This window comes from Apteryx rowi, unplaced genomic scaffold (assembly GCF_003343035.1).
Source record: "Apteryx rowi isolate R43461 unplaced genomic scaffold, aptRow1 scaffold_138, whole genome shotgun sequence".
Lineage (NCBI taxonomy): Eukaryota > Metazoa > Chordata > Aves > Apterygiformes > Apterygidae > Apteryx > Apteryx rowi.
In genome coordinates, this window is record NW_020447619.1 from 510,299 (window position 1) to 531,042 (window position 20,744).

General features: G+C 40.3%; 1 protein-coding gene across 5 annotated transcripts in view; it reads left to right on the forward strand.

The window, feature by feature from the left end:
- The window catches only part of RARB (retinoic acid receptor beta), a 194,150-nt gene that overhangs the window by 98,969 nt on the left and 74,437 nt on the right, over positions 1-20,744 (forward strand). For 2 of the 5 annotated variants that reach the window (XM_026057300.1, XM_026057302.1), the window contains exon 1: positions 3,342-3,647. The exons of 1 other annotated variant lie outside the window; for it this stretch is intronic. In XM_026057300.1, coding sequence (XP_025913085.1) covers positions 3,491-3,647 — 157 coding nt within the window. In that variant the 5' untranslated portion in view covers positions 3,342-3,490. Of the gene's footprint in view, positions 1-1,319; positions 1,407-3,052; positions 3,292-3,341; positions 3,648-20,744 lie in introns of those variants that run through there. 2 more of the 5 variants (XM_026057301.1, XM_026057298.1) reach the window with 2 other exon arrangements.

A 20,744-nucleotide genomic window follows, 5' to 3' on the forward strand; every position in this document is an offset into this window, starting at 1 on the left:
TAAAGTTTCATTATATTTGAATTAGCCAACTTATTAGTTAGCTCTCTAATGTATATGCACAATAATTATGGTTAGTCCTGATCTAAATTAGAAAATATCCAACGTTTTATGAGTGTGCCTTTTCCTGATATTCTGTTTAGGAAAAACAAATATCATGCTATTTCAAAGTGAAATATGGGATGCATAAATTAATATATTGTAGAAATGATGTATGAGCAAACCATTCAATTATTTGAAGAATTCGTTAATTACTCATGGTTTTATTATAAGCATTAAGTATAAGCATTAGTATAAGCATGGTTTTAAGCAGCACAAGTGTTATTCATAATAAAACATGACAAGCTACCTGGCTCATTTAGATACAGTGTGAAAAAGCTATGTTTTTCAATTCATATGCAGTTAAGCATGAATTCCTGACATTTACTTTCAGAAGATACCAGTGTACATTTTGAGGTACGGCAAGCAGGTTTTATTTTTAAATATGGTTTTATAAGACTGGTAATGGAATAAACATAACTATATTTCTGTTTGTATGTACGATTTTATTTATTTTAACTCACGTGGGCAATATGTTTTTCTTGGCATAAGCTTAAACTGTTCCAAGAACCTTGGTCTGCACAAAATGCTATTTTCTCCCCAAGTCAGAGACTGACAAAACATATTGTGTTTTGTATGAACCTTTCCAATTATTTTTGTGATGACGCATTACATATTTCAAACTTCTCCTGCATTCTGCATCATCTGGTTAGAAAATACTGCCTTTTAATTTAGCTTTGTTATTCAAAACAAGCAATTTTGTTGCTAAAATAGCTTTTAACAAAAATTTAACCATTTTCCACTTGCCTTTTTACTACTGAGAACACTGCTTGCTTAGCTCAAATTGTTTAAACAAGCCTTTCCCTAAAGGATGACTTTTTGGATAAATGTGTGCTGTGCATAATTTTCAGATTACAGAGTGTCAGGGCTTTCTTTAGCTTGAGGAGTTCCAGAATGGGGGAGGACGCCCTGACGAACTTAAAAAGTCCTTAAAAAGACACTGTTAAACTCCAACTTTATAACACTTCTGCTTCAACAGAAGATGGAAAGAGACAGTGCCTACTGCAGGGACAGCTAAATCTCTTCTGTCTGAGGGAAAAAACATTAAGAATGGCTTTAGTTTTTATCTCTTCAAACGGATTTGCTTCCAGATTGCAGCAAGCCTTTTTTTGCTGGCTGTTTGTTTTCAATATGGATATATCAGTTTCAGAGAACAAGAGTGTGTGTGTGTGTGTTTTAAATTCTTGAATCTTTGTGAAAAGTTTTGTTAATACAATCAACAGGCATTGTAACAGAGCTTTCAGTTCATCAAAGGACTTTTTGTAGAGAGAGGACATCACATCCATTAAACTGGTTGTGCAGGTCCCAGAGTGAATCTCTTTGCAGTGTTTCTTTACAGTCTTCAATTGCATGCCTTTTCCATGCACAGTATACCCTGCTTTGCCAGGCTCTGCTGCTGAAGTTTTAAAAGAGGTGCAGTAATTGAGTGTTTCATTTTCTAGTTTCCTAACTGAAGTTAGCTTTCGAGTTTCTGAAATGCTGCGAATCCCCACAGTTGACTTGAATGGAGAAGGGAGGGCCTGTTGAGAGGCACAGAAAGGAGTGAAGCGTTGAGCCCTTCTGAAAGTTGGGCTCTTTGTGCCTCTGAAAATCTAGCTCAAGCCTTATATAAGCTGCAAATGCTCAATCTGTCAGAGCCCAAGTGACTTCAGTCATTCCCTTAAAGCAGAAGTGTACTCATGGTCATTCAGCTCATGTCCTTTTTAATGGGGCAGAAGGAGTGTTCCCGAACCGGACACCGTATTTTACTTTTCCATTTTTGAAATGGCTGTCGGAGTAAGGACCGGTGAAGATTTTGACAGAGCCCATCCCTGTAAGCAAGACTTTGCAGCAGGAGGTTGTTTGTATAAAAAAAAATACAGGACTTTTGTGCTGTATTGATGCAAATGGTAAACCGCCAGCGAGACAAGCATGTGATGGTAGCTCAGGGCTGGTGCCGAACCGAACGAAAGGCCCGGGGACCCTGGCCAGAGGCGCGGGGAGGCGTCCGAACCCATCCCCTTCGCGAGGCCGCGGTCGGCCGGCTGCCAGAAGTGCTCCATTTTGCAGAGAATTTTGAGGGCGTTTTTGTCTGCCGCTGGCCCTGGAGGTGAAGGTAAGAGCAAGCGAGTGTCTTAAAAACAAACGGCTGCCGCGGGGGCGGCCTCGAACCCTCTCTGCTAAKGGGAGACAGGCAGGGGCTAGCTGGGGCTGGCGCCACGTGGCCGGGGCGCTGCCGGCACGGCGAGGCAAGGTTTGGCGGACGTTCGTCTCGCCGATGCTGGGGGTGGGCACCTGCAAACCCGGCCCCTCGGGGAAGCCTGCGCGAGGTGCCAGCCTGGAGCAGCACGAGTTATTTGGGAATGAGCCCGGAGGCCGGCGGAGAGGCAGGGCTGGGAGCGCCGCGCACGGCCCCGGGCGTCGGCTCCGCTACGGGCACGAAGCGAGAGGCTAGCGCCGAGCGGCGCGGGCAGGAGGTGGTGCGCGGCGGCGGCGGCGGCTCGGCCGCGGGGGCAGGTGTGCCTGCGCGCTGCTCGTCCCCTCCCGGCGGGGGGAGGGCGCGTGGCGGCACKGAGAGGGGGGCACCGAAGTTTTACCAAATTGAGCAGGAATGTAAAAATCATCCGCAGAAAACATCCCCCGTCGCAGACAGCTACACAGTGCCGGGCCCTTTTCTATTCCTATTATTCTTATTACTTTTTTTTTTCTTTTGCAAGCTTTTGCAGTTCTTTCCTGGGGGAGCGGTGGGCGATGGTGGGAAGGGCTGTGGCCAGCAGTTGCCCGGCTGGGCGGCTGGCTGCCTTTGCGGGGCTGCTGGGAGTTTTTAAGCGGTGTGAGAATCCTGGGAGCTGGTGATGTCAGACCGCTTGGGTCATTTGAAGGTTAGCAGCCTGGGAAGGGTTCACCGAAAGTTCACTCGCATATATTAGGCAATTCAATCTTTCATTCTGTGTGACACAAGTAGTAGGAAGTGAGCTGTTCAGAGGCAGAAGGATCTATTCATTGCTGAGGGGGATCCAGAGTTCCTCCTGGAGCCGTTTTATTCCCGGGACTTTGGGGATCCGGGTGACACGAAAAAACGGCATGCGCCCGGCGAGAGCCTGAGGAGCGGGACTGGTTCTAAAGAAATTTTGGGGAAAATTGATTGCAAAGAAAACTTGGAATGCGGCTCGCTTCCCCCCATCCTGCTGGATTGGCTGGGCAGCCTGGAAAATGGTAAATGATCATTTGGATCAATTACAGGCTTTTAGCTGTGTTGTCTGTCATAATTCATGATTCTGGTCTGGGAAAAAGACCAACAGCCTACGTGCCAAAAAAGGGGCAGAGTTTGATGGAGTTGGGTGTACTTTTATGTGCCATTTTCCTCCACACCTAGAGGAAAGCACTTTTGCAGGCATTCTGTGCAGGGGGAATCATGTTTGACTGTATGGATGTCCTAGCAGTGAGCCCCGCTCAGATGCTGGATTTCTACACTGCGAGTCCGTCTTCCTGCATGCTCCAGGAGAAGGCTCTCAAAGCATGCTTCAGTGGATTGGCACAAACAGAGTGGCAACACCGGCACAGTGCTCAATGTAGGTCCCAACTGTTATTTTTCCAGTTTGAAGCAATTACGATTGTTTGCATGTGTTTAACAAAATACTTTTAATTACAAGGAGGGGTAAGGAGGGGTAACGAGGGGCGGGGGGGTGGGGGGAGTCTTTATGCAAAATGTGATTTGCAAGCCTTTTTCTCCCTTGGCGAGAAAAGAAACACCTAGCTGTTTTCTGTTTGCCTCTTTTTATTTAGCATATTGATCCTCGTAACAGTAACGGAGCCAAGCAGGAACACATACAATTAGAATATAATGCAGCACTTTTGAAACTCCAACCAGTGAAGGGCAAATTTACATAACATCTCTGTAGTAGTGTTTTTTTTTTCTTTGCCTCCTTAATCTAATTTTGCATCACATTTGGTAATCTGGATGCATGCCGTCTTGAAGCACAGGGCAGCTGGGCAATTAAAATGCTGCTCTGTACAGTTCTTAAAAAGACGCTGAATTGCGGTGTGTAGGTGCCATTCCAAAATCAGGCAGTAGTTTTAAGTTTCCTAAGAAAAGGCAATATTTCTTTGTACTGACCTTGCTGCCACCTTTCTTCTTCACTTTGTTGCTCTAAGAAGTTGCTGTTTTGCTAGAAAACTACTTACTGTGAACACCCTTTGAGTTTAACCATCAATTATTCTATACCTTGAGATTGAGGCAGTGTTGCACTGGTAACGGAGGAGGAAGAGTTAGTGGAAGGATACTTTTCAAAAGGTATTATTATGTTAACTGGCTCAATTTAGTGCTGAAATCCGTAGATGGTAAACAATGGCAGGATTTTAGCCCCCCAGTTTCAAGTTTGAGAAATGACAAGAAGCGCCAGAAAGCATCACCTTATACTCTGCATAAAAGCTTGCAGGATGCTTCACTGCTCTGACGGTGATTTAGATAAATGACTTGGCTATCTATCAAAATGTTTTTAACACGCTCTCGGGCACTTCAGTACACCATTAACTGTATAATTAAGTTTGAAATTTTTCTTTTGCAATACGTTAAAGAATTGCTTAAGAATTAAGAGTGGTTCTCCTTTCAGTATCGTTTAGCTCAAGGCGGGGGGGGGGGGATTGAAAAATAAATAAATAAAATGGTTGGTGTGTTTTTCACTCTGCTCAAAACTTTCAGTCAGCAGATGACATTTATGTGGGTTGAGCAATGAAAACAGAATTGTAAAAATCAATGACTACCAGCCTACAGCATTTCAAATATTTTGATGATTTGACAATTAAAATTAGAGTGCATAAAACTATGAAGTTCAGCATGGGATGTTTTTTTTTCTCCACGCTGTTTTCAAAATGCTTCAAACAAGATATGAAACAAATCTGTTACTTCAAAATAAGGTTATTAGCCATGGAGAACTTCAGTTAGAAAAGAAAAAAAACAGATGTTTCACAGAAAATGTGGGTTTTTTTCACTTCCATGGTTTAAACCTTAGTATAAGTTCAGCGGTCATATGGAGGAAACTTGGAATTAAATAAACTTTCCTGAAGTAGGAGGCATATGCTGTCGTAAAAAGCTTTCATTTGCAAAATATTCTTTAAATAACTTCTGGTTTTAAATTGTCCTGTTTGTTGCCCTTTAGTTGGTTAATAACTAGAAGCATGATTCTTAAAAACAAAATATATCGTGTTTGTTCTTGGACAAGTTAAACACAGGATTACCCTTATCAGAATGGAATGAGTGGTAAATATGTCATTTGCCTTGGGCCTGTGATAAGAGACAAGTGTTGATAACACCGAAGTTTAGCTAATCAAAGAAACTAATATTAACAAGAGTAAATAAAAAAATACAGGAAAATGCATTCAGGAATCCAGTCTTGTAACTTCATAGGCAATAGGATTAATCTTCACTGCATGGGAATTTAAAACCAGGCTGAAACCTGAATTATAAGATGGTGGCTGTAATTTGAGCCGTGAAAGTTAATGATATATAAATATGGCAAAGAAATTTAGTTAGGTTCTAAATGGAGAATTGTTTGATTTCTAGAGCAAGTTTTGTTTTTAATTTTGAAAAAAAAGTGTGAGCACTTTACGTCTGTGCGTAAATATATGTACATGGTTTATAAAATACTAAAATTCTGTCAACAGCCTTTTTATCTTTTATTTCATGAAATTACTGACAAAAAGAACAGAATTTCTGCAGTACAGAAAGCTTCTAATCGTTTAAAGATTGCTCCAGTACTTGTAAATACAAAGATAACAATGTTTAATTCAAACTCAAGTGTTTCCTGATCCTCTGTTTTTATTAAGACCTTTGTGATTTAATGGAACGTAATTGTAGCCAATTTTTGAAATTATTAGATGTGTAGCTGATGATAGGATTTTTTTTTTTTGTCTAGTTTGTTGTTTTATTTTTGGCTCTGCCATAAAAGCAGTACACCTGCAGCCATTGCTTTAGGCCTTAGAAATACTGCTTTGATAGAGGCGTGATTGTAGAGTAAAAGGTAAATGGTTAAGGGAATAATACATGAACGGTACAGGCTCCAAACAGTCCCGCAGCAAGCCCAAACAGCATCAGGGTGTCAACTGAAACGCTGTCAAAACCCGTGGTCGCAGAGTTTAATTCCCAGTGCTGGAGGTCTCCCGCTTCAGCACATCTTCCCTGGGTTAATCCCGTTACGATGCAGTAAGCAAATGCACTCCGGCTGCAGTACAAATGTTCTACTCCACGAGGGTCTGCAAGCTAAAATAGGGGGTAAGATGCAACCCAAACGTGACCTAAACTTGTGTGGGATTTTTTTTCCTCCCCCCTGTGGGAGGAAGAAGCTTTTATGGGTTTGCAGCCCAAACGTTAGCCACTGTATACTACAAGATGTGTTACAAGCACCAAAAAAATACATAATTGTGCTCATACATGTTTATGTTTTAGGTGATATTAGTTATATTGTTAGAGGTCTAAAAAGAAATTATGTATTTACAGGAAAAGTTGTGGACTCAGAAATGAGAGTAGAACTGACTGCACTTTTAATTACAAGTAATTCTAACTCCTTTGAGTTCTCGTAAGATAAAAATCAGGTCAGTATAATCAAATTAGAGGAGAATAGTTTAAAGAGGAGAAAAACGACTAGAGTTAGGATTACAAGAATGATGAGTTTACATTTACAAGTAAGATACAATTTTCCAGGTCCTCGTAGTACAGTGACAACAATTACCAAGAAAAAAATGAGTAACTTTTGGTGAAATGTGAGCTAACTAAATAGCGCAGAAGTGGGAACGGGACAGGCCCTAAGAGAGAATGAGCTGCAAGGAATGGCAATTTTTCTTTAGCCTTAGAAGAGCCTATTAAAAAAAAAGTTTTCATTAGTCTTCACTCATTAAGCAGGTAAAAAACAAACGAGAATACCCAAAACAAGAATAAGCTAAACAGTACTAACTAGTGTTTCAGCAAATAATATCATGTAGAAGACTACTATCTACTGTATTTTGTTACATTTAAAAGAATATGAAATTTGATGAAGATGAAAGTTATGTAAATGGCAATAAAATATGATGTAGGCATTCTTGTAGTATACAGTTCTTATTTAGGTTCAGTGGGGGGTATTTAGCTGGGGATGAACTAGGAGGTATTAACCTTCAAAGAGTTTGTGAAGAGGAAAACCCAGAAGGCATAAATTTTACATCTAAATTCCAGATTATTGCAATGTTTGGGTCAGGTTCTTGTTCCCTGCAAGCACTGGAAATACTAGAAACATCTGTGCTCAACAGCAAAAGAGCTCAGTACTTTATTTTCTTTCATCGTTCTGAATTTAAAAGCAAACATTTTGAAGTGAAGGACTTGTAATCTGCATTCCCAAGTATCAGATTGCTGCAGGTGTGTTTGCTAGTGCCTAGAAGGCGAGATCCGTTTGAACCAGGTTATTTTCTTTAAAGTTCATTTATAAACTTTACAGCTCCATCACTGGGACTGATTTTCTTAGGAACAGAGTCTTTATTTAAAATTTTATCCTTGTTGCTGAATGCCTGCTAATAGGTGATGAAAGGGATTTGTTTCTGCTCCTCTTCGATACCCAGCTTTTCTCACTAGAAAAACTGCGCGTGAATATTTTTCCTCTGAATTGATAGCACCTGGCACGAGCGATTCCCTGTGCGGAAGCTGATGCAGTTAGCCCCGCTCAGCTGGCGGCCCGGGAAGAGGCGCGCGGACGAGCACCGCCGTCGAAAACCGCGGCGGGCGGGCGGGCGGGCCGGCAGGCGTTGGCGGGCCGAGGCAGGGTGGGAGAAGGCCGGCGGAGAGGCCGCGCGCCGGCCGGTGACTCCAGCACGCCCGAGCAGGGCCTGCGCCTGCCAGGCCACGCTCCGTGAGGAGCCCGGGGGGCTGCCGCCGGTTTTCCTTCCGCCTCACCCGAGTCCCTGCTTTCGCTCGGGTCCAAATTATACACCGGCCGGCGGCGGGGGCCAAATCAGCCGTGGCTCCGCAGGGCTCTGCAGCCCTTCGCTGGCTGCAGCGCCTAGCCCCACGAAGAAGGAGATTGGTTTATGTATAAAACAGCTAAGGAACTTCAGTAAATAGACTTTACCCTTTAGAAGCCACAGATCCTGGCAGCAGCTGTAAAGGAGGGTGGGGTTGTACTTTTCCCCTTCCTGTACTTGGACACTTTTGATTATCCAGACTTTCTGGGACTGAGCAGGGCTGCCTAATAACAAAGCCTGCKGAATATAATTGCTTAAATAGGCCTATTGTCCTTTTCAAGGGCCTGTGCGCTGGAATCTTTAAGCTTTAGGCTGCAAATGTGATATACAATGTTTAGATAGCTTAATGTCTATTGCGAAAAAAGAGATCCTTTTGCCTCATCTCTCATTGCTGGGTGGCTGAGGAACTGGTTATATTTGTGCCCCCTATTGATGTTTACTCCTTTTGGGAAGCAAATATTTTAGCCCCTTCTGGCAGGGTAAACTGCCAAAAGTAATAGGCCTGGAAATACAAAGCTATGATTGATTTTGACCTTTGCTCATGTGCATGAAGTCTGTCCCCACGCAGTGTGACCCATGCCACTTCTTGCTGAAATCCAAGCCCTTACAAACCAATTGGAACCATGAAAATACAAGCCATGAAATGCTCAAAAACTGCTCTAAAATAACAGAATTAATCTTCTTCTCTGTGCTGCAAGAAAAAGTACAGGCAGGAGGGTAGCGAAATTAGATTTTGTAGAAGGAAAACCAGGAATAACGTTTTTTGTCTGCTGCTGACTTTTTATGAGAACTATATTCTAGGTACAAAATAAACAAACTGATAAAGGGGGAATGATTCTTCTGTGTATTCTTCCAGTCATATTAATCTCATCTATTCCTTACAATTGTAATCATTAAACATCTTTCATCCAGGAATGTGGGTTTTAAAGTGTCTTTTTAAAAATCATGTTTATGATTTGATTAGTCTGTCATTGCATGAGCAAATGTATTTCAAAAGTTAGGAATTTCAGAAACAGTAGCCTAATGTTAGCATCCTAAATCTACATTTCATGGCTTCATTTCCAGAAATGCTGAGCATCTAAGAGCTCCTGTGGCACTTTCAAAAACAGGCCACGTGTTTAAGTGACCAAACATTATTTAGAACGTTCATTGAATATTAAATATTTTAAAGCATTTTTTCCTGCCTTACCTAAACTATATGAAAAAGCAGTTCAAACACAGAGTTCACAACAGTAACAGGGGAAATAGTCTCTTATAGGACAAAGTAGGACTTGTTTTGAACAGTATATTGCTCTATTCTAGAAATTTACAAGTCAACCTTGCAGAATTTAGCATTTAAACCACAAACCTATTTTTTTCATATATTTTGTCTGACTCACTAATTTCTCTGATTGTCTATTTCCTTCCTTACATTTAATATTTGATGAGTGCACTTTATCTCAGACAATTTCAAACTTTGCCTTGTGGTATACATTTTAATAGCTAGATTATCTGCTTCATAGTCTCACTCATCATTTGCAACTGCTCTGGATTGTTTTCCCAGTGGCAGTGAATTAATACGCTTGTGGTCACAGCACCTTTTGCTTATTTGGGGGGGGGGAGGGAGGGAGCTCGCTTCCTTCAGCTCGTTTTTGGTAATCTGAATAAGAGAGGAGAATTTGCATCATGTGACGGGGCGGCTCAGGCAGATCCCCAGCATGGGGTCGGTGTGTGAGAACTTCTGTTGTACATAACAATCTGATAAGGATATCATGTGGTTTGGAAACACATTCCCACAATGTTAACTTCTTTGTCCCTTTATTTGGGAGTGGGTAGGAAAAAACTTAACAAACTAATGCCAGCCCTTATATAACTGACCCCACTTTGTTTTAGCATTCTGTTTGAGTTTTGCAGCTTCTTCAAATACTTTTGTTAAGAGAGCTGGAAATATAATCCACCAAGTCTGTGTAAAGAGTCTTAGACATAGAGTATATAATACACCTTCTGTTCCCCTTGGACAAGGTGATTTTTCTTTCCCCTGCCTATAGCATATATAAACTGAATAGTATAAAACTATGTAAGTTAAATGTATACATGCAAGAGACACTTGTATAGGTTTAATAGGTTAAAGCTTGAATGAGTATTTATAAATTCTATAAAAATAGAATATTTCTTATAAAGTGTTTTGGATCTTCACCACTAAGGACATGATGTTAAAGTCCATCCATATTTTGGAGGGGTTTCCATTTTATGCACATTCAGTGACTTGCATTTTACCCTGTGAGTACATTCCCTAAGAAAAAGAACAGATAAATGTCTCACAGCAAAGATTTTTTTTAGCACTAATTAGTTTCATTAATGATTTGAAGGCTCTCTTTCCACTGAACCATATTATTTTTCTTTAGGCTCACATTTTATTTTTAGCAAGGATCTTTGAATGATAAAATGACAAATTGAGTATATTTTTGTCTTTTAGAGCCTGGCCCAGTGAAGCACTTAACATGCACTCAACCCTCCACCTGTGATTTTAATAGGAGTTTCAGACACAGAGTGCTTGTATGACTGAGCCTGAAATACCAGTAAAAGCTGGTGCCATCCTGCTGGATGTTGAATAAACACATAGTAAGAGTAGTCCCTGTCCTGGAAGATTCACATTTAAAATGGACAAGGCAGATGAAGAAAGAAGGATTACTCTAATTTTAAAGACATGTAACTGAGGTGTTGAGCAGTTAAACAAGTTGTCTAGTGTTGCACCAAAAATTTTGTGGTAGATGACTGCCACGGTTAGATTTAACTCAGATTTCCCTCAGTTCAGCCTGGTGCTTGAATCCTGGAAAGCCGTTTGTGCCCTTAATATACAAACAGAGGAAGGAACAGTTCATTCAAAAAGATATATGCAGTCAAATGAAACAAAAAATCTCTTGAATCCTGTCATTTTATATCTGAATACGGCTTGTGAAGAGTTCCTGAAAGGCATCATTGCAGTGCTCTTCTCGGAGCACATCATTTTAGTATTTCTCAGCCAACCTGGCTGGCAGCGTAGCAGCACACCATGCCGAGATGGCTGTTTTCCTTTGAGATAGTGTTGGCCTTTCTTCTCATCTTCCAGTCTTCCACCAGAATCACTCCTCTGCCAGCTGGTGACTGATAGGTATCAAGAGGATTTGCGGTTCACTGATTAATAAGTGGATGTACCAGCATCTGAGTTGATTTAAATATTTCATTTGTGTGCAAATACCGCTTTTGGGCGGAGGTATTTAGGCAACCTAGGACACTGCCCTGTCTTTCAGGAGCCTGGGTGCAGTGCCTCCTCTCTGGAGAGCTCTTGCTCAAGAGCTGCCAGTAGCCGGAGACGGCAGCAGCAACCCAACTCCTCTGTGGCTCACCTTCCTCCTCCTCGGCTCCTGCCTTTTATTTCTAACCTCCTTCAAGCAAAGCAACAACCAAGAGCAGCCTTGCCTGTCTTTCCAAGACTAAACATTCACTCGCACACTGAGAAAAAGAGCTTGGAAAACTGTGTAACAGTGCCATCTGGCGATACCTGCCAAAATCTTACCGTTCGCAAGTGCTGCTGCGTTGGAGGCGTTCGATCAGAAGGCGGATGCTTTCCTAAGGCCTCTGGTTCAGACCTAGAGCAATGCCTGTGTGCCCCAAAGCTTGTCTCTCTGTTTTTTGCCCCACTCTTTCAGATAATCTAATCAAAGACACTATCTTCTCTGCAAACCTCTCCTTCCTAACAGAGAGCACTAATCCGTCAATCTGCATTTTTGGTTTCAGCCACAAGTCAAAGGACTAGCTACAAAAGGCATGCATGTGTTAGCTTTTTTATTGTTAAGATCAGGTCCTTTAGGGGTCTTTGTTTGTTTGTTTTTAAACAGTTGCTCATACCTTTGTCTCTCAACTTGTAATTTGAGGAGATTTTTCTTTTTCTTTTATTGATCTTTTAGAGTATTCCTTTGCATTGCTTTGTTGTTTTGCTTTGCTCTTTTCATTTGGGAAGAAATTTCATTAGTTACCCGACCAGCTTATGTCAGCTTCTCCTTAGTGACTGGCTTGGAAATCTTGGGAGACCTGTCTTTGTTCATGAGCCTTCTGTTTCCACCTCACACTTTGAACACCAAGATTTAAAATGCATTTAAAATGCAGAATAAATCATGACAAATCACCAAAGTCTTTCAGATGTTTGTGCAAAGTATCTTTGAGTGGGGGAAGTGACTGGTTTAATAGAAGAATTTATTATTCTCAAATCCTCATCTTTTGTCACATGCTCTTCTGGCTAAGTAAGTATGTGAACAGCTCATCCTTCTAATTTTTGTGTGTATTACCACATTGACTTCTCTGAGACCACACCAATAAGGACCCATTATCTTAAGGTTTGAAACGAAGAGTTAGTCTTCGGTCAACTGCATGAATGAAGTCTGAGCTGACTCACATCCTGCCATGTCTTTTCCATATCCAAATCCTTTCCTTTCTCTGCGCTTTGGATAGATCCGGTGAGACTTAGTGGTCGAAGCGCGAGCTGTGCGTGCAGAAGAACCATGTATCCGGATGCTGTGTGAGAAGATGGCTTTTCCCCTGGGAAATGGAGCCAAGTATGAACATTGCAATTGTTCAAGGTGGCTCTTTTCACCTTTACCAAAACGTGAAGGCAGAGCTTGGTTACAGCATGTTATACTGGCACTGCCCAGTAATGCCATGATCTTTATGCTTTTGCTAAACATAATTTCTGTGCAGAACAAGAAAATACTCTGATGAAAAGATGTGAGGAAGGAATGGCACAATGCAGTAAGATTAAATCAGAGTATCAGTTTCCCTGGAACATATATTTGGCTCTCCACCAACAATCGTTTACCTCGTTTTTCAAATGAACATGTATTTTCACATGATAACTCTTTTTGAAATATTAATGCTTCTAGGCCTGCATTACCTTTGTTTCTTCATCAAAGTCCATTGCTGTGTAAAGGCTGCTGTTCCTTAGGCTGTTTCAGCTTCAAAAGAATTTTAGGGCCTGGTCTATTGGAAAGCTTGGGGGTATAATTAGTGAAAATGGAAATAGATGCAAGAGAAATTTAGTTCCTGATGTTTTAATTTAGTGTAGTACTGCCATGTGTTGTTGAAGAGGATTCTTAAAGGCAAACATAATTATTTCATTATGGTCTTCAGAATGCTTTCATTGGTCTTAATGACAAGAAGCTGCATAAGGAGTCATACATTTTAATTAGACCTTCTTATATTTACATCAGATAAATAACAAATAATTGATGAAAAACAAGTCTTCTGAATGGATGATTTCACACAGAGCTCTGGTTACAGTTTAATGATAAAACATTTCTCTTATTGCTTTGCATTTTAATTATCTAGAAGTATTACTTTTGCAGAGATTTGAAAATACTGTTATTTCCATGCATTTGATTAGTTTCGCAACTAATTTTATGAATCTGAAGCTAAGAAAAAAGGTGTTTTCCTGTGTGTATCACTTACAGCCAATTTCCAGCTTTATTAATTTCATTTTGGTTTCATTTCTTACATTTAGATATCTTTTTTTGTCATGGATTCCTCAGTAAGAGCTAGTGGGAGCAAGAATCAGATCTTTTCATATTTCTTCAATTTCGTATATAGGAGCAAGCCCTGCCATTGTTAACAACCCAAAACTCCTTCAGAGGTCAAGGAATGAGTATGAAATTGCAGGGCTTATAGTGGAATTTTTCAAGGCAAAATTAGGTGCATCCTTCTCATCAGCTTAGTTCAAAGTTGTATTCCTAAATCTCCTCAATTTACTTTGAAAATCTTACCAATAGCTCCATATAATTGTGTGTATGCTTGCAGATGCATTTAAAATATATATTTTAGATAATATATATATAAATACATATTTAAAAAAATATTTTTTTCTTACCCCCATTGTCAGGCGCTTTGTAATGCCAAGAGAAAAGATTTTAGAGTTTTGCTACTTGCGAGAGTCTTTCATGTTTGTAAGCGCTTCTGTGTTTCATTTTTGTAACAAAACATATTTCACATGATTCATTCCTGAGAGTATACAGAACACTAATTGTTGTTATTGATTTTAAATTTCGCAACCATTACAAGTAACCCAGATGAGTGGCAGATAAAGAGTAATAATCCATGGAGTTCTGCAAGTGTTTCATGTTTGTCTGTAGTACTTTATGTGATCAATAGTAACTGCCCCATTGAAACTAACTGCTGTATCAAATAACAGTAAATCAAATGAATGTGCTTACAGATTATTTATTGAAAGCTTTAATTGTTCACTGGGGCCCTGCTTATCTGAGGAAACAATAGAACTTAGTGATCAGACAAACTGGTTTGCAAATGCTGGGGATGCCGTGAATCAGCGGGGTATCTCCTGCATCCGGGCAATGGGAGAGCTTTCCCAAAGGTGCCCCTGTCCCCACTGCCATTGCCCATACTGGTCCTTCCCAGAGTAAACCGTTCGGAGATAAGTTTCCCGGAGAGCATCTCTTGGTTTCACTGGTTACTCTTTCTTTTTTTCTTGTCTTTTTATAGCAGCCATTTCAGTGGTTCTTTGGATGACGCACATGTCGTATCTAGGTGGGTTAATGTGTGGAAGAAGAACTGATATGATTTGCTAAAGTTTCCAAGAGGGTTATGTAGTGAGGGACAAAACAAGAGCAGATCTAAGAAAGGGAAGCAAAGAGAAAACATATTAAACTTTTTCTGTGAAAACCTTGCCTAGGTAAGTTATAATTTTTGGCACTTACATAATGCTGTACAGTTGTCAGACTTGTACAAATATTAAGAAATGAAAAAGAATGTTCTCTAACTAATAAACACTGTGCCATTATATTTTACTAATCCCTTAAAATGGCTGCTCTGCTTTGTTACAGTCATTCTGTTAATGCTAGTGCCACAGCTAAGAGCTTTTTTGGACCACAAAGTGAGGTACCTAGTCTTAGAGGCAGTTTCGCTACCGCCCACAATTTTTTGAATAACCCTGGTGTGTTGCCAGTTATACTTTGCTATGGCTTCAGAGTCCTTTCAGGGTCAGCTCAGGTACTAAAGCTGTCCTTCAGCAATTCAGGAAGATGGCACCGAATGAATTTACATTTAATAACCTATCTTTCTGACTGTGACAACTGGAAAAGCATTTGTAAAAATAAGCTTAATTTTTACAGAAAATGATGGTCCAAATCTCTCAAACATGGCAAGAAAAGTTTTTCCCTAAAGATTGCGTGTTCTGTGGTACATACTTACATACAGATGTATAAATATTGGATAATCGTATTATAAACATTTAAAAGTCAATGATTAGAACATAGTAGCCAGAGATCTTCTAGAATTTTATCTCATATGAAAAAAGTCATTTCCTTTTTTCAAAGTGTAAGCTTCTCCTTAAGTTTCATGTGATATCAAGTGTTGAATTTGTTACTGGCTCAGGGCTGAACATTGCTAGTCTGGCTCTTTGGAAAGAAAGAATTTCCTTTATGTTATATTCTGTATAAAGTGCAGTGACATTTTTCACTGTTCATAAGGTTCGAATATTACAGTAAATTGTGAACAGAGTGGGTGGGCAGAGAAAATGTAAATCGCTGTGGAAGGTGGGTGTTGAATAACAAATGCCAGGTGACTAGTAACTACTGCTAGCATGTATGTGTTTGTCTACAGTACAGTATATGCATATTTTCTTCTCATCCTTGTGAGAAAGGTGCTGACAGACTACATGCAGGTAAAACGATGACTGTTCCTGGCTCCAGGTGATTAATAGGAAAATCCCATGCAGATAGAGAGTGAGAGAACTGAATGCTGGAAAACTTGCCATCCAGTCATGGTGCTCATCTTGTCTCCAGCTTCCTGTGAATCTGTCTTATTTTATTAATCTTTGGTCTTCTAGACAGAGGATATAACCTCTGCACTTAGCTGTAATTGTAGTGTTGCTACCACTTTGCTCTAGGACACTGAGACCCTTCACAGCTTTCTGCCTCTGTTGCACCTGCTGCAAAATGGGCATAGTAATACTTGCCAGGTGAACCGCACTAGGGGAAAGTAATTTGCACCAATATGAAGTTTTTTAAAATAGATGTAAAATATTATGTAAATTCAATGACAACAATGCTGAATTACAAAGAGTGGAAATCTGATGCAGTCTGTTTTTCATAGAACCTTCCTACTACAGTGTCTTTTGTTAGCTGGTTATTTAATTCAGATATATTGAAACTCTGCTTCTGACAGCATTACAGCTTGATCAACTGTATACTTTATTTGCTCCCTGCAAAAGATACTGGTGATACTCAGTTCTTAAATATTCCATAAACTTTAATTTCTTATATCAACATCAGAAATGTTGAGGTGCACTGCTCTTAGTAATACACCGTCTTGGTCTAGCATGTTGAAGGGATGGAGGAGAACAGAGTTTGTCCCTCTTTTGGTCTCAGATGTTGTCAGTGTATGAGTGCTTGAGGATGTCAGAAAGGTTAAGATTTGGACTAGCAGCCTCTCCTGTGGCAGATGAGCACAGGTGATGAAAGCCAATTTTTAGTAGTATTATGCCATGTCTAAAGAGAAATAATATATCATTTTAATTATATCTGCACAGTTAAAGAAGTGCAGCAGTGTGAGTGCAAGTAGGGTAAATGGTTTTATGTAATCTTAACACTTAGGAGGGAAGTAAGCAATATAGACTTAAACCATCTATGTACAAGCACAGGTACCCCAGAGATCTACCGGCATGATGCTAAGGGCATGGGCGATGTTTGCTCGGATAGCTGCTCGGTTTAAGAAGTTATCTTTCAAGAAAGTAAACATCACCCATGCCCTTAACATTATGCATTGCCAAGATGCTGGGCATGTGCTCTGTCCCTGCTCTGCCAGAGGGCCGGTAAACTCTGGAAAAGGGCTGGGGCGGCTGCTTGGGGCTCGCTGCTCAGCAAAATGCATGGCAGCTCCTTTGTAAAAGAGCTTACTCAATAAAGAATCATACCTTTGACTGGCATAATGCCAAAAAAGTCTGTAGCGAAGGTTCAAGGGTGAGATCCCGAGTGATGAGATAACCTAAACAATAGGCTGTTGCCTTGTAAAAAAGGCAAGTGACTGTGTGACAGGGAACTGTCAAAGAAAATAAGGAGTAGACCTCCTTTTTTAAGGAAATCAAAACTTAGAATTAGCAGAGCAATAAAAGCTTTCTAAAGTGAAAGCTGGAAACAATACATTTTTAATAAAATGGGCAGTTACTCTAATTGCTGCACCCCTACTGTTCAATTTCTTTTAGTGCCCTTATTCATTAAATTCAGCATACTTACACTTATTATTTACARATGTATTCATTTGAACTTGTTTATGGAAACCATGCTTTGCAGAAAGTCGTGGATAAGGTAATACTAATTTGTAAGTGTTTATTGCTGCTTCTAATATGCAATTTTTAAAACAATTAAAAATAGCATCTGAGTTCATCACTGGAGTCAACCCAAAACTGCCCATGAATAGTAAAATATTATTACTGAGTACTTCCTTAAAGGTTATAGGCCATCTGTAGTGGTTTGATAGCTTACCCATTAATGAAGAATTTACCTGTTCTTAAAAGATTTTAATCTAAGCAGTTCAGCTTCTAGACATAATTCTAATGTAACCCATTTAAACATATGTGATAGAGTTCCTAACTGCCCTTGTAAATGGGTATAGAAAGGAGGGTATATAAATCAATTAGTGATATCCAGCAGTGTGGCTGTTATACAAATTAATTGGGATGATCAGAATTTAAACTGCTACTGTACTTACTTGAAGTACTTTTTATCACTGAATTGGCTCTTGTTCAGTCATTATATTAATTTTAAGATTTAAAAATACCTAAAGATTAAAACATCCTAAATTAATGGGCCTAAAGTTTGAGAAATAAAATTATATGGAAAATATTGCATAGCAAGTCAATTTTACTGCATTTATGAATAGAACACAACAGTTTTATTTTATCCATGTGGTACTGAACAGCTGTGTAATGGTAGTACATGATTAAAAATATTAAAACACTCATTTTCTTGCTGGATTCAAGTCACAGCAAAAGCCATAATAAATAGTGTCATAAGACCATGCTGAATATATAGAAAATAAAATATTTATTTGACAGACATAGTAATACTGAAAACTAATACCAACTTGGATAAGAGGCTAGTTTTGAAGAATAAAATCATTCCTTTACTGTAATACTTTGAGTTATGCTGTTTGAATGCTTGAAAAGATTTGAAGATAAAAGTGCTCAAAACACTATACAACTTTTAGTAACTATAAATGGAGACTTTATGACTTCATAAAATATCTGAGTGTGTATAGATAGAGATAATAGTAACTATTTCATTTCCCTTGCAATTTTTATTTATTCTTGAAGATATTAGATCTGAATTTTCTCCCATTTACACATTTACGAATCAAGGGTATTTCATGGAATCGGTGGAGTTATGACACTGTAAAACAGGTCTGGGAAAAGAATCAGATCTCTATTATATTTAACTGTTTTGTCCCTCACAGTGTGTCTTTTTTCTTATAATTGATCCTGCAGGGAAAACATGTTGCATTTGTGACAGCACAGTTGTACCAATAGGCCACAGAAATAGGCTCTGTGTTCCTGCACACAGACTGAAGAGGCCCGAATCCTTCCCGTCTCCCTAGCGCAGCTTCTCTGTGAGACAACAACTGTGCTGCTTTCCTCCAGATGAGGATCCGACACTGGGAATTCACTGGTAGAGCAAATAGGGCCTAAATTGTAAGGAAAGGTTGTTTTCAGAGGAAAACCTAAAATCACACAAATGGTAGCATGTTTGAGTTAAGATCTTATTTTTTCAATTTTGCAATAATTAAAAATTTTATCGGCGGTTGATGGAATTTTGCATGGTAATGGCCAGGCGGAAAATCATCCAACTGAACAAACTACAGAGTTAGCATCTTCTGCATGTTTTTCTTCAGTTTTCCATGGGATTTATTTTTTCATTTAGCATGTTTTCTTTTTCATTTTGAAGGTAGGCTCCTAACACAAACTGATGAGCTGCTACCCTGTAAACTCTGCTGTGCCTGCCAAACCCTCYGACCATCCTGTCTGTACGCTTGCTTTCACCCCAGCTCCCAGAGAAACACCTCATGGTGTCTGCCTCACCGTTTATTTAGCAAAAGACACTCCTCAGTTACTASCTTGTCATTAAGTCTAATTGTCCTGAGAGTAACACAGCTATAACCAAATGTATTTTTTTCCCGTACTAGAATTAATCATGACAAGCTTTCTCCTTACACATTTGCTCAAGTGTAAATATGTCTATATAGCTACACATACACATAAACACAAAGGTAGAATTGCTTTGCTGATATAAATGTAAAAAAACAGCCTTGAAGAAAATACAGTTTTCTTTGAAAAAGCCATGTCAGTACAAATCCTGTGTTAGTTATACGGACTTCCCCTCTTTTTTAGTGGAGCTAGGTAGGGCTTGAGAACCAAGCATTTCAGTCTATGGCATTTTGGAGTCAGCCTTGCTGCTGTCTGAAGTGCCCTCCTGAGCAAACCTATGGCTTATTGCAGCATACGAATGTGCTCTTAAAGTCTGGTGGCAGCCTCCTCATTGTCCTTTACTGCTCCCTATAGTAAATATGGGTATTGACTGGTTTTGTAGTCACCAGAAGCCCTGACTTTACTAAGAGATGCACCAGAGGTGCTCTTGCACTTTGGAGCACAACACACTGCCACAGTAGCTTCTGAAAAAGGTTTCGGGGAAGTTTCATTCAGAAGTACGTGGTCAGGGCATACTGATGATTTCCAGATCAAATGTGCTCAGTGTATAAGAAAGGCAATTTTCCTGACTGCCTGCCTGTTAAATTCAAGCTTATATCTCAGTGGTAAATGAGGCTTGTGGCGGGTTGGACACTTTAGTCAAGAGTAGAGATTTTTGAGGCAGTTTGTAGTGCTGCTTCCACATGTGTCAACCACAGTGGCCCACTGCACAGCCATGCTGCTGAGTCACCTTCATGGCGGGAAGCAGGACTTCGATCAGGATGGGTCTTCTGTTGTCTGCTGGGATGTTCCTGGGTCATCGTATGGAAGGGGGGGTAATCTTGCAGCAGGCTGATTCTTAGCTGGCTGTTGAGATCAGAAAATGAAGATGAGTTTGGTCTGAGAGACCATGGCTCTCAAGGGGTCAGAAGGACTGTCTTACAGTCAGCAGGTGAGCAGGGCACACGCTCAGGCCTGCGAACTGGGGAGTGCGTCAGAGCCCTGAATTAAATGTACTGAGGACGGCTTTGATTAAGTTGTACTGAAGTTACAGTTAGGTTCTCGGTTGCTGTTCAGAATCCCACAAGGGTGCTGCTTGCAGTTTTTTAGGAATTTAAGACCTAGGCAAACGAGACTCTTCGGCTGTCAGTGCTTCTGTTTCCCATCTCTAAAGTGAGAAGAATAGCCCTTCCCTTATCTCACTTGCGTGTTACAAAGATAAAAATAGGAATGTTCATGGGTTATTCAAATACTACAGTAATAGATACCATACTGGTAGATTGGATAGGTGAAAGGGAGCAGGCTCTTGCATGCAGCTTCAAGTGGCAGGATCAGAAGCGCTAGAGACTGCGCTGCGTTCCCGTGAGAGCAGGCCGGGGACGGCGCGGCCCGAGGAGACTTGTTCAGAGGGTCACGAACCTGCAGCCTGTGCAAGGATGTCACGTGGGAAGATGTGCTGGCAAGGCAGGACCACTTGCGTGTG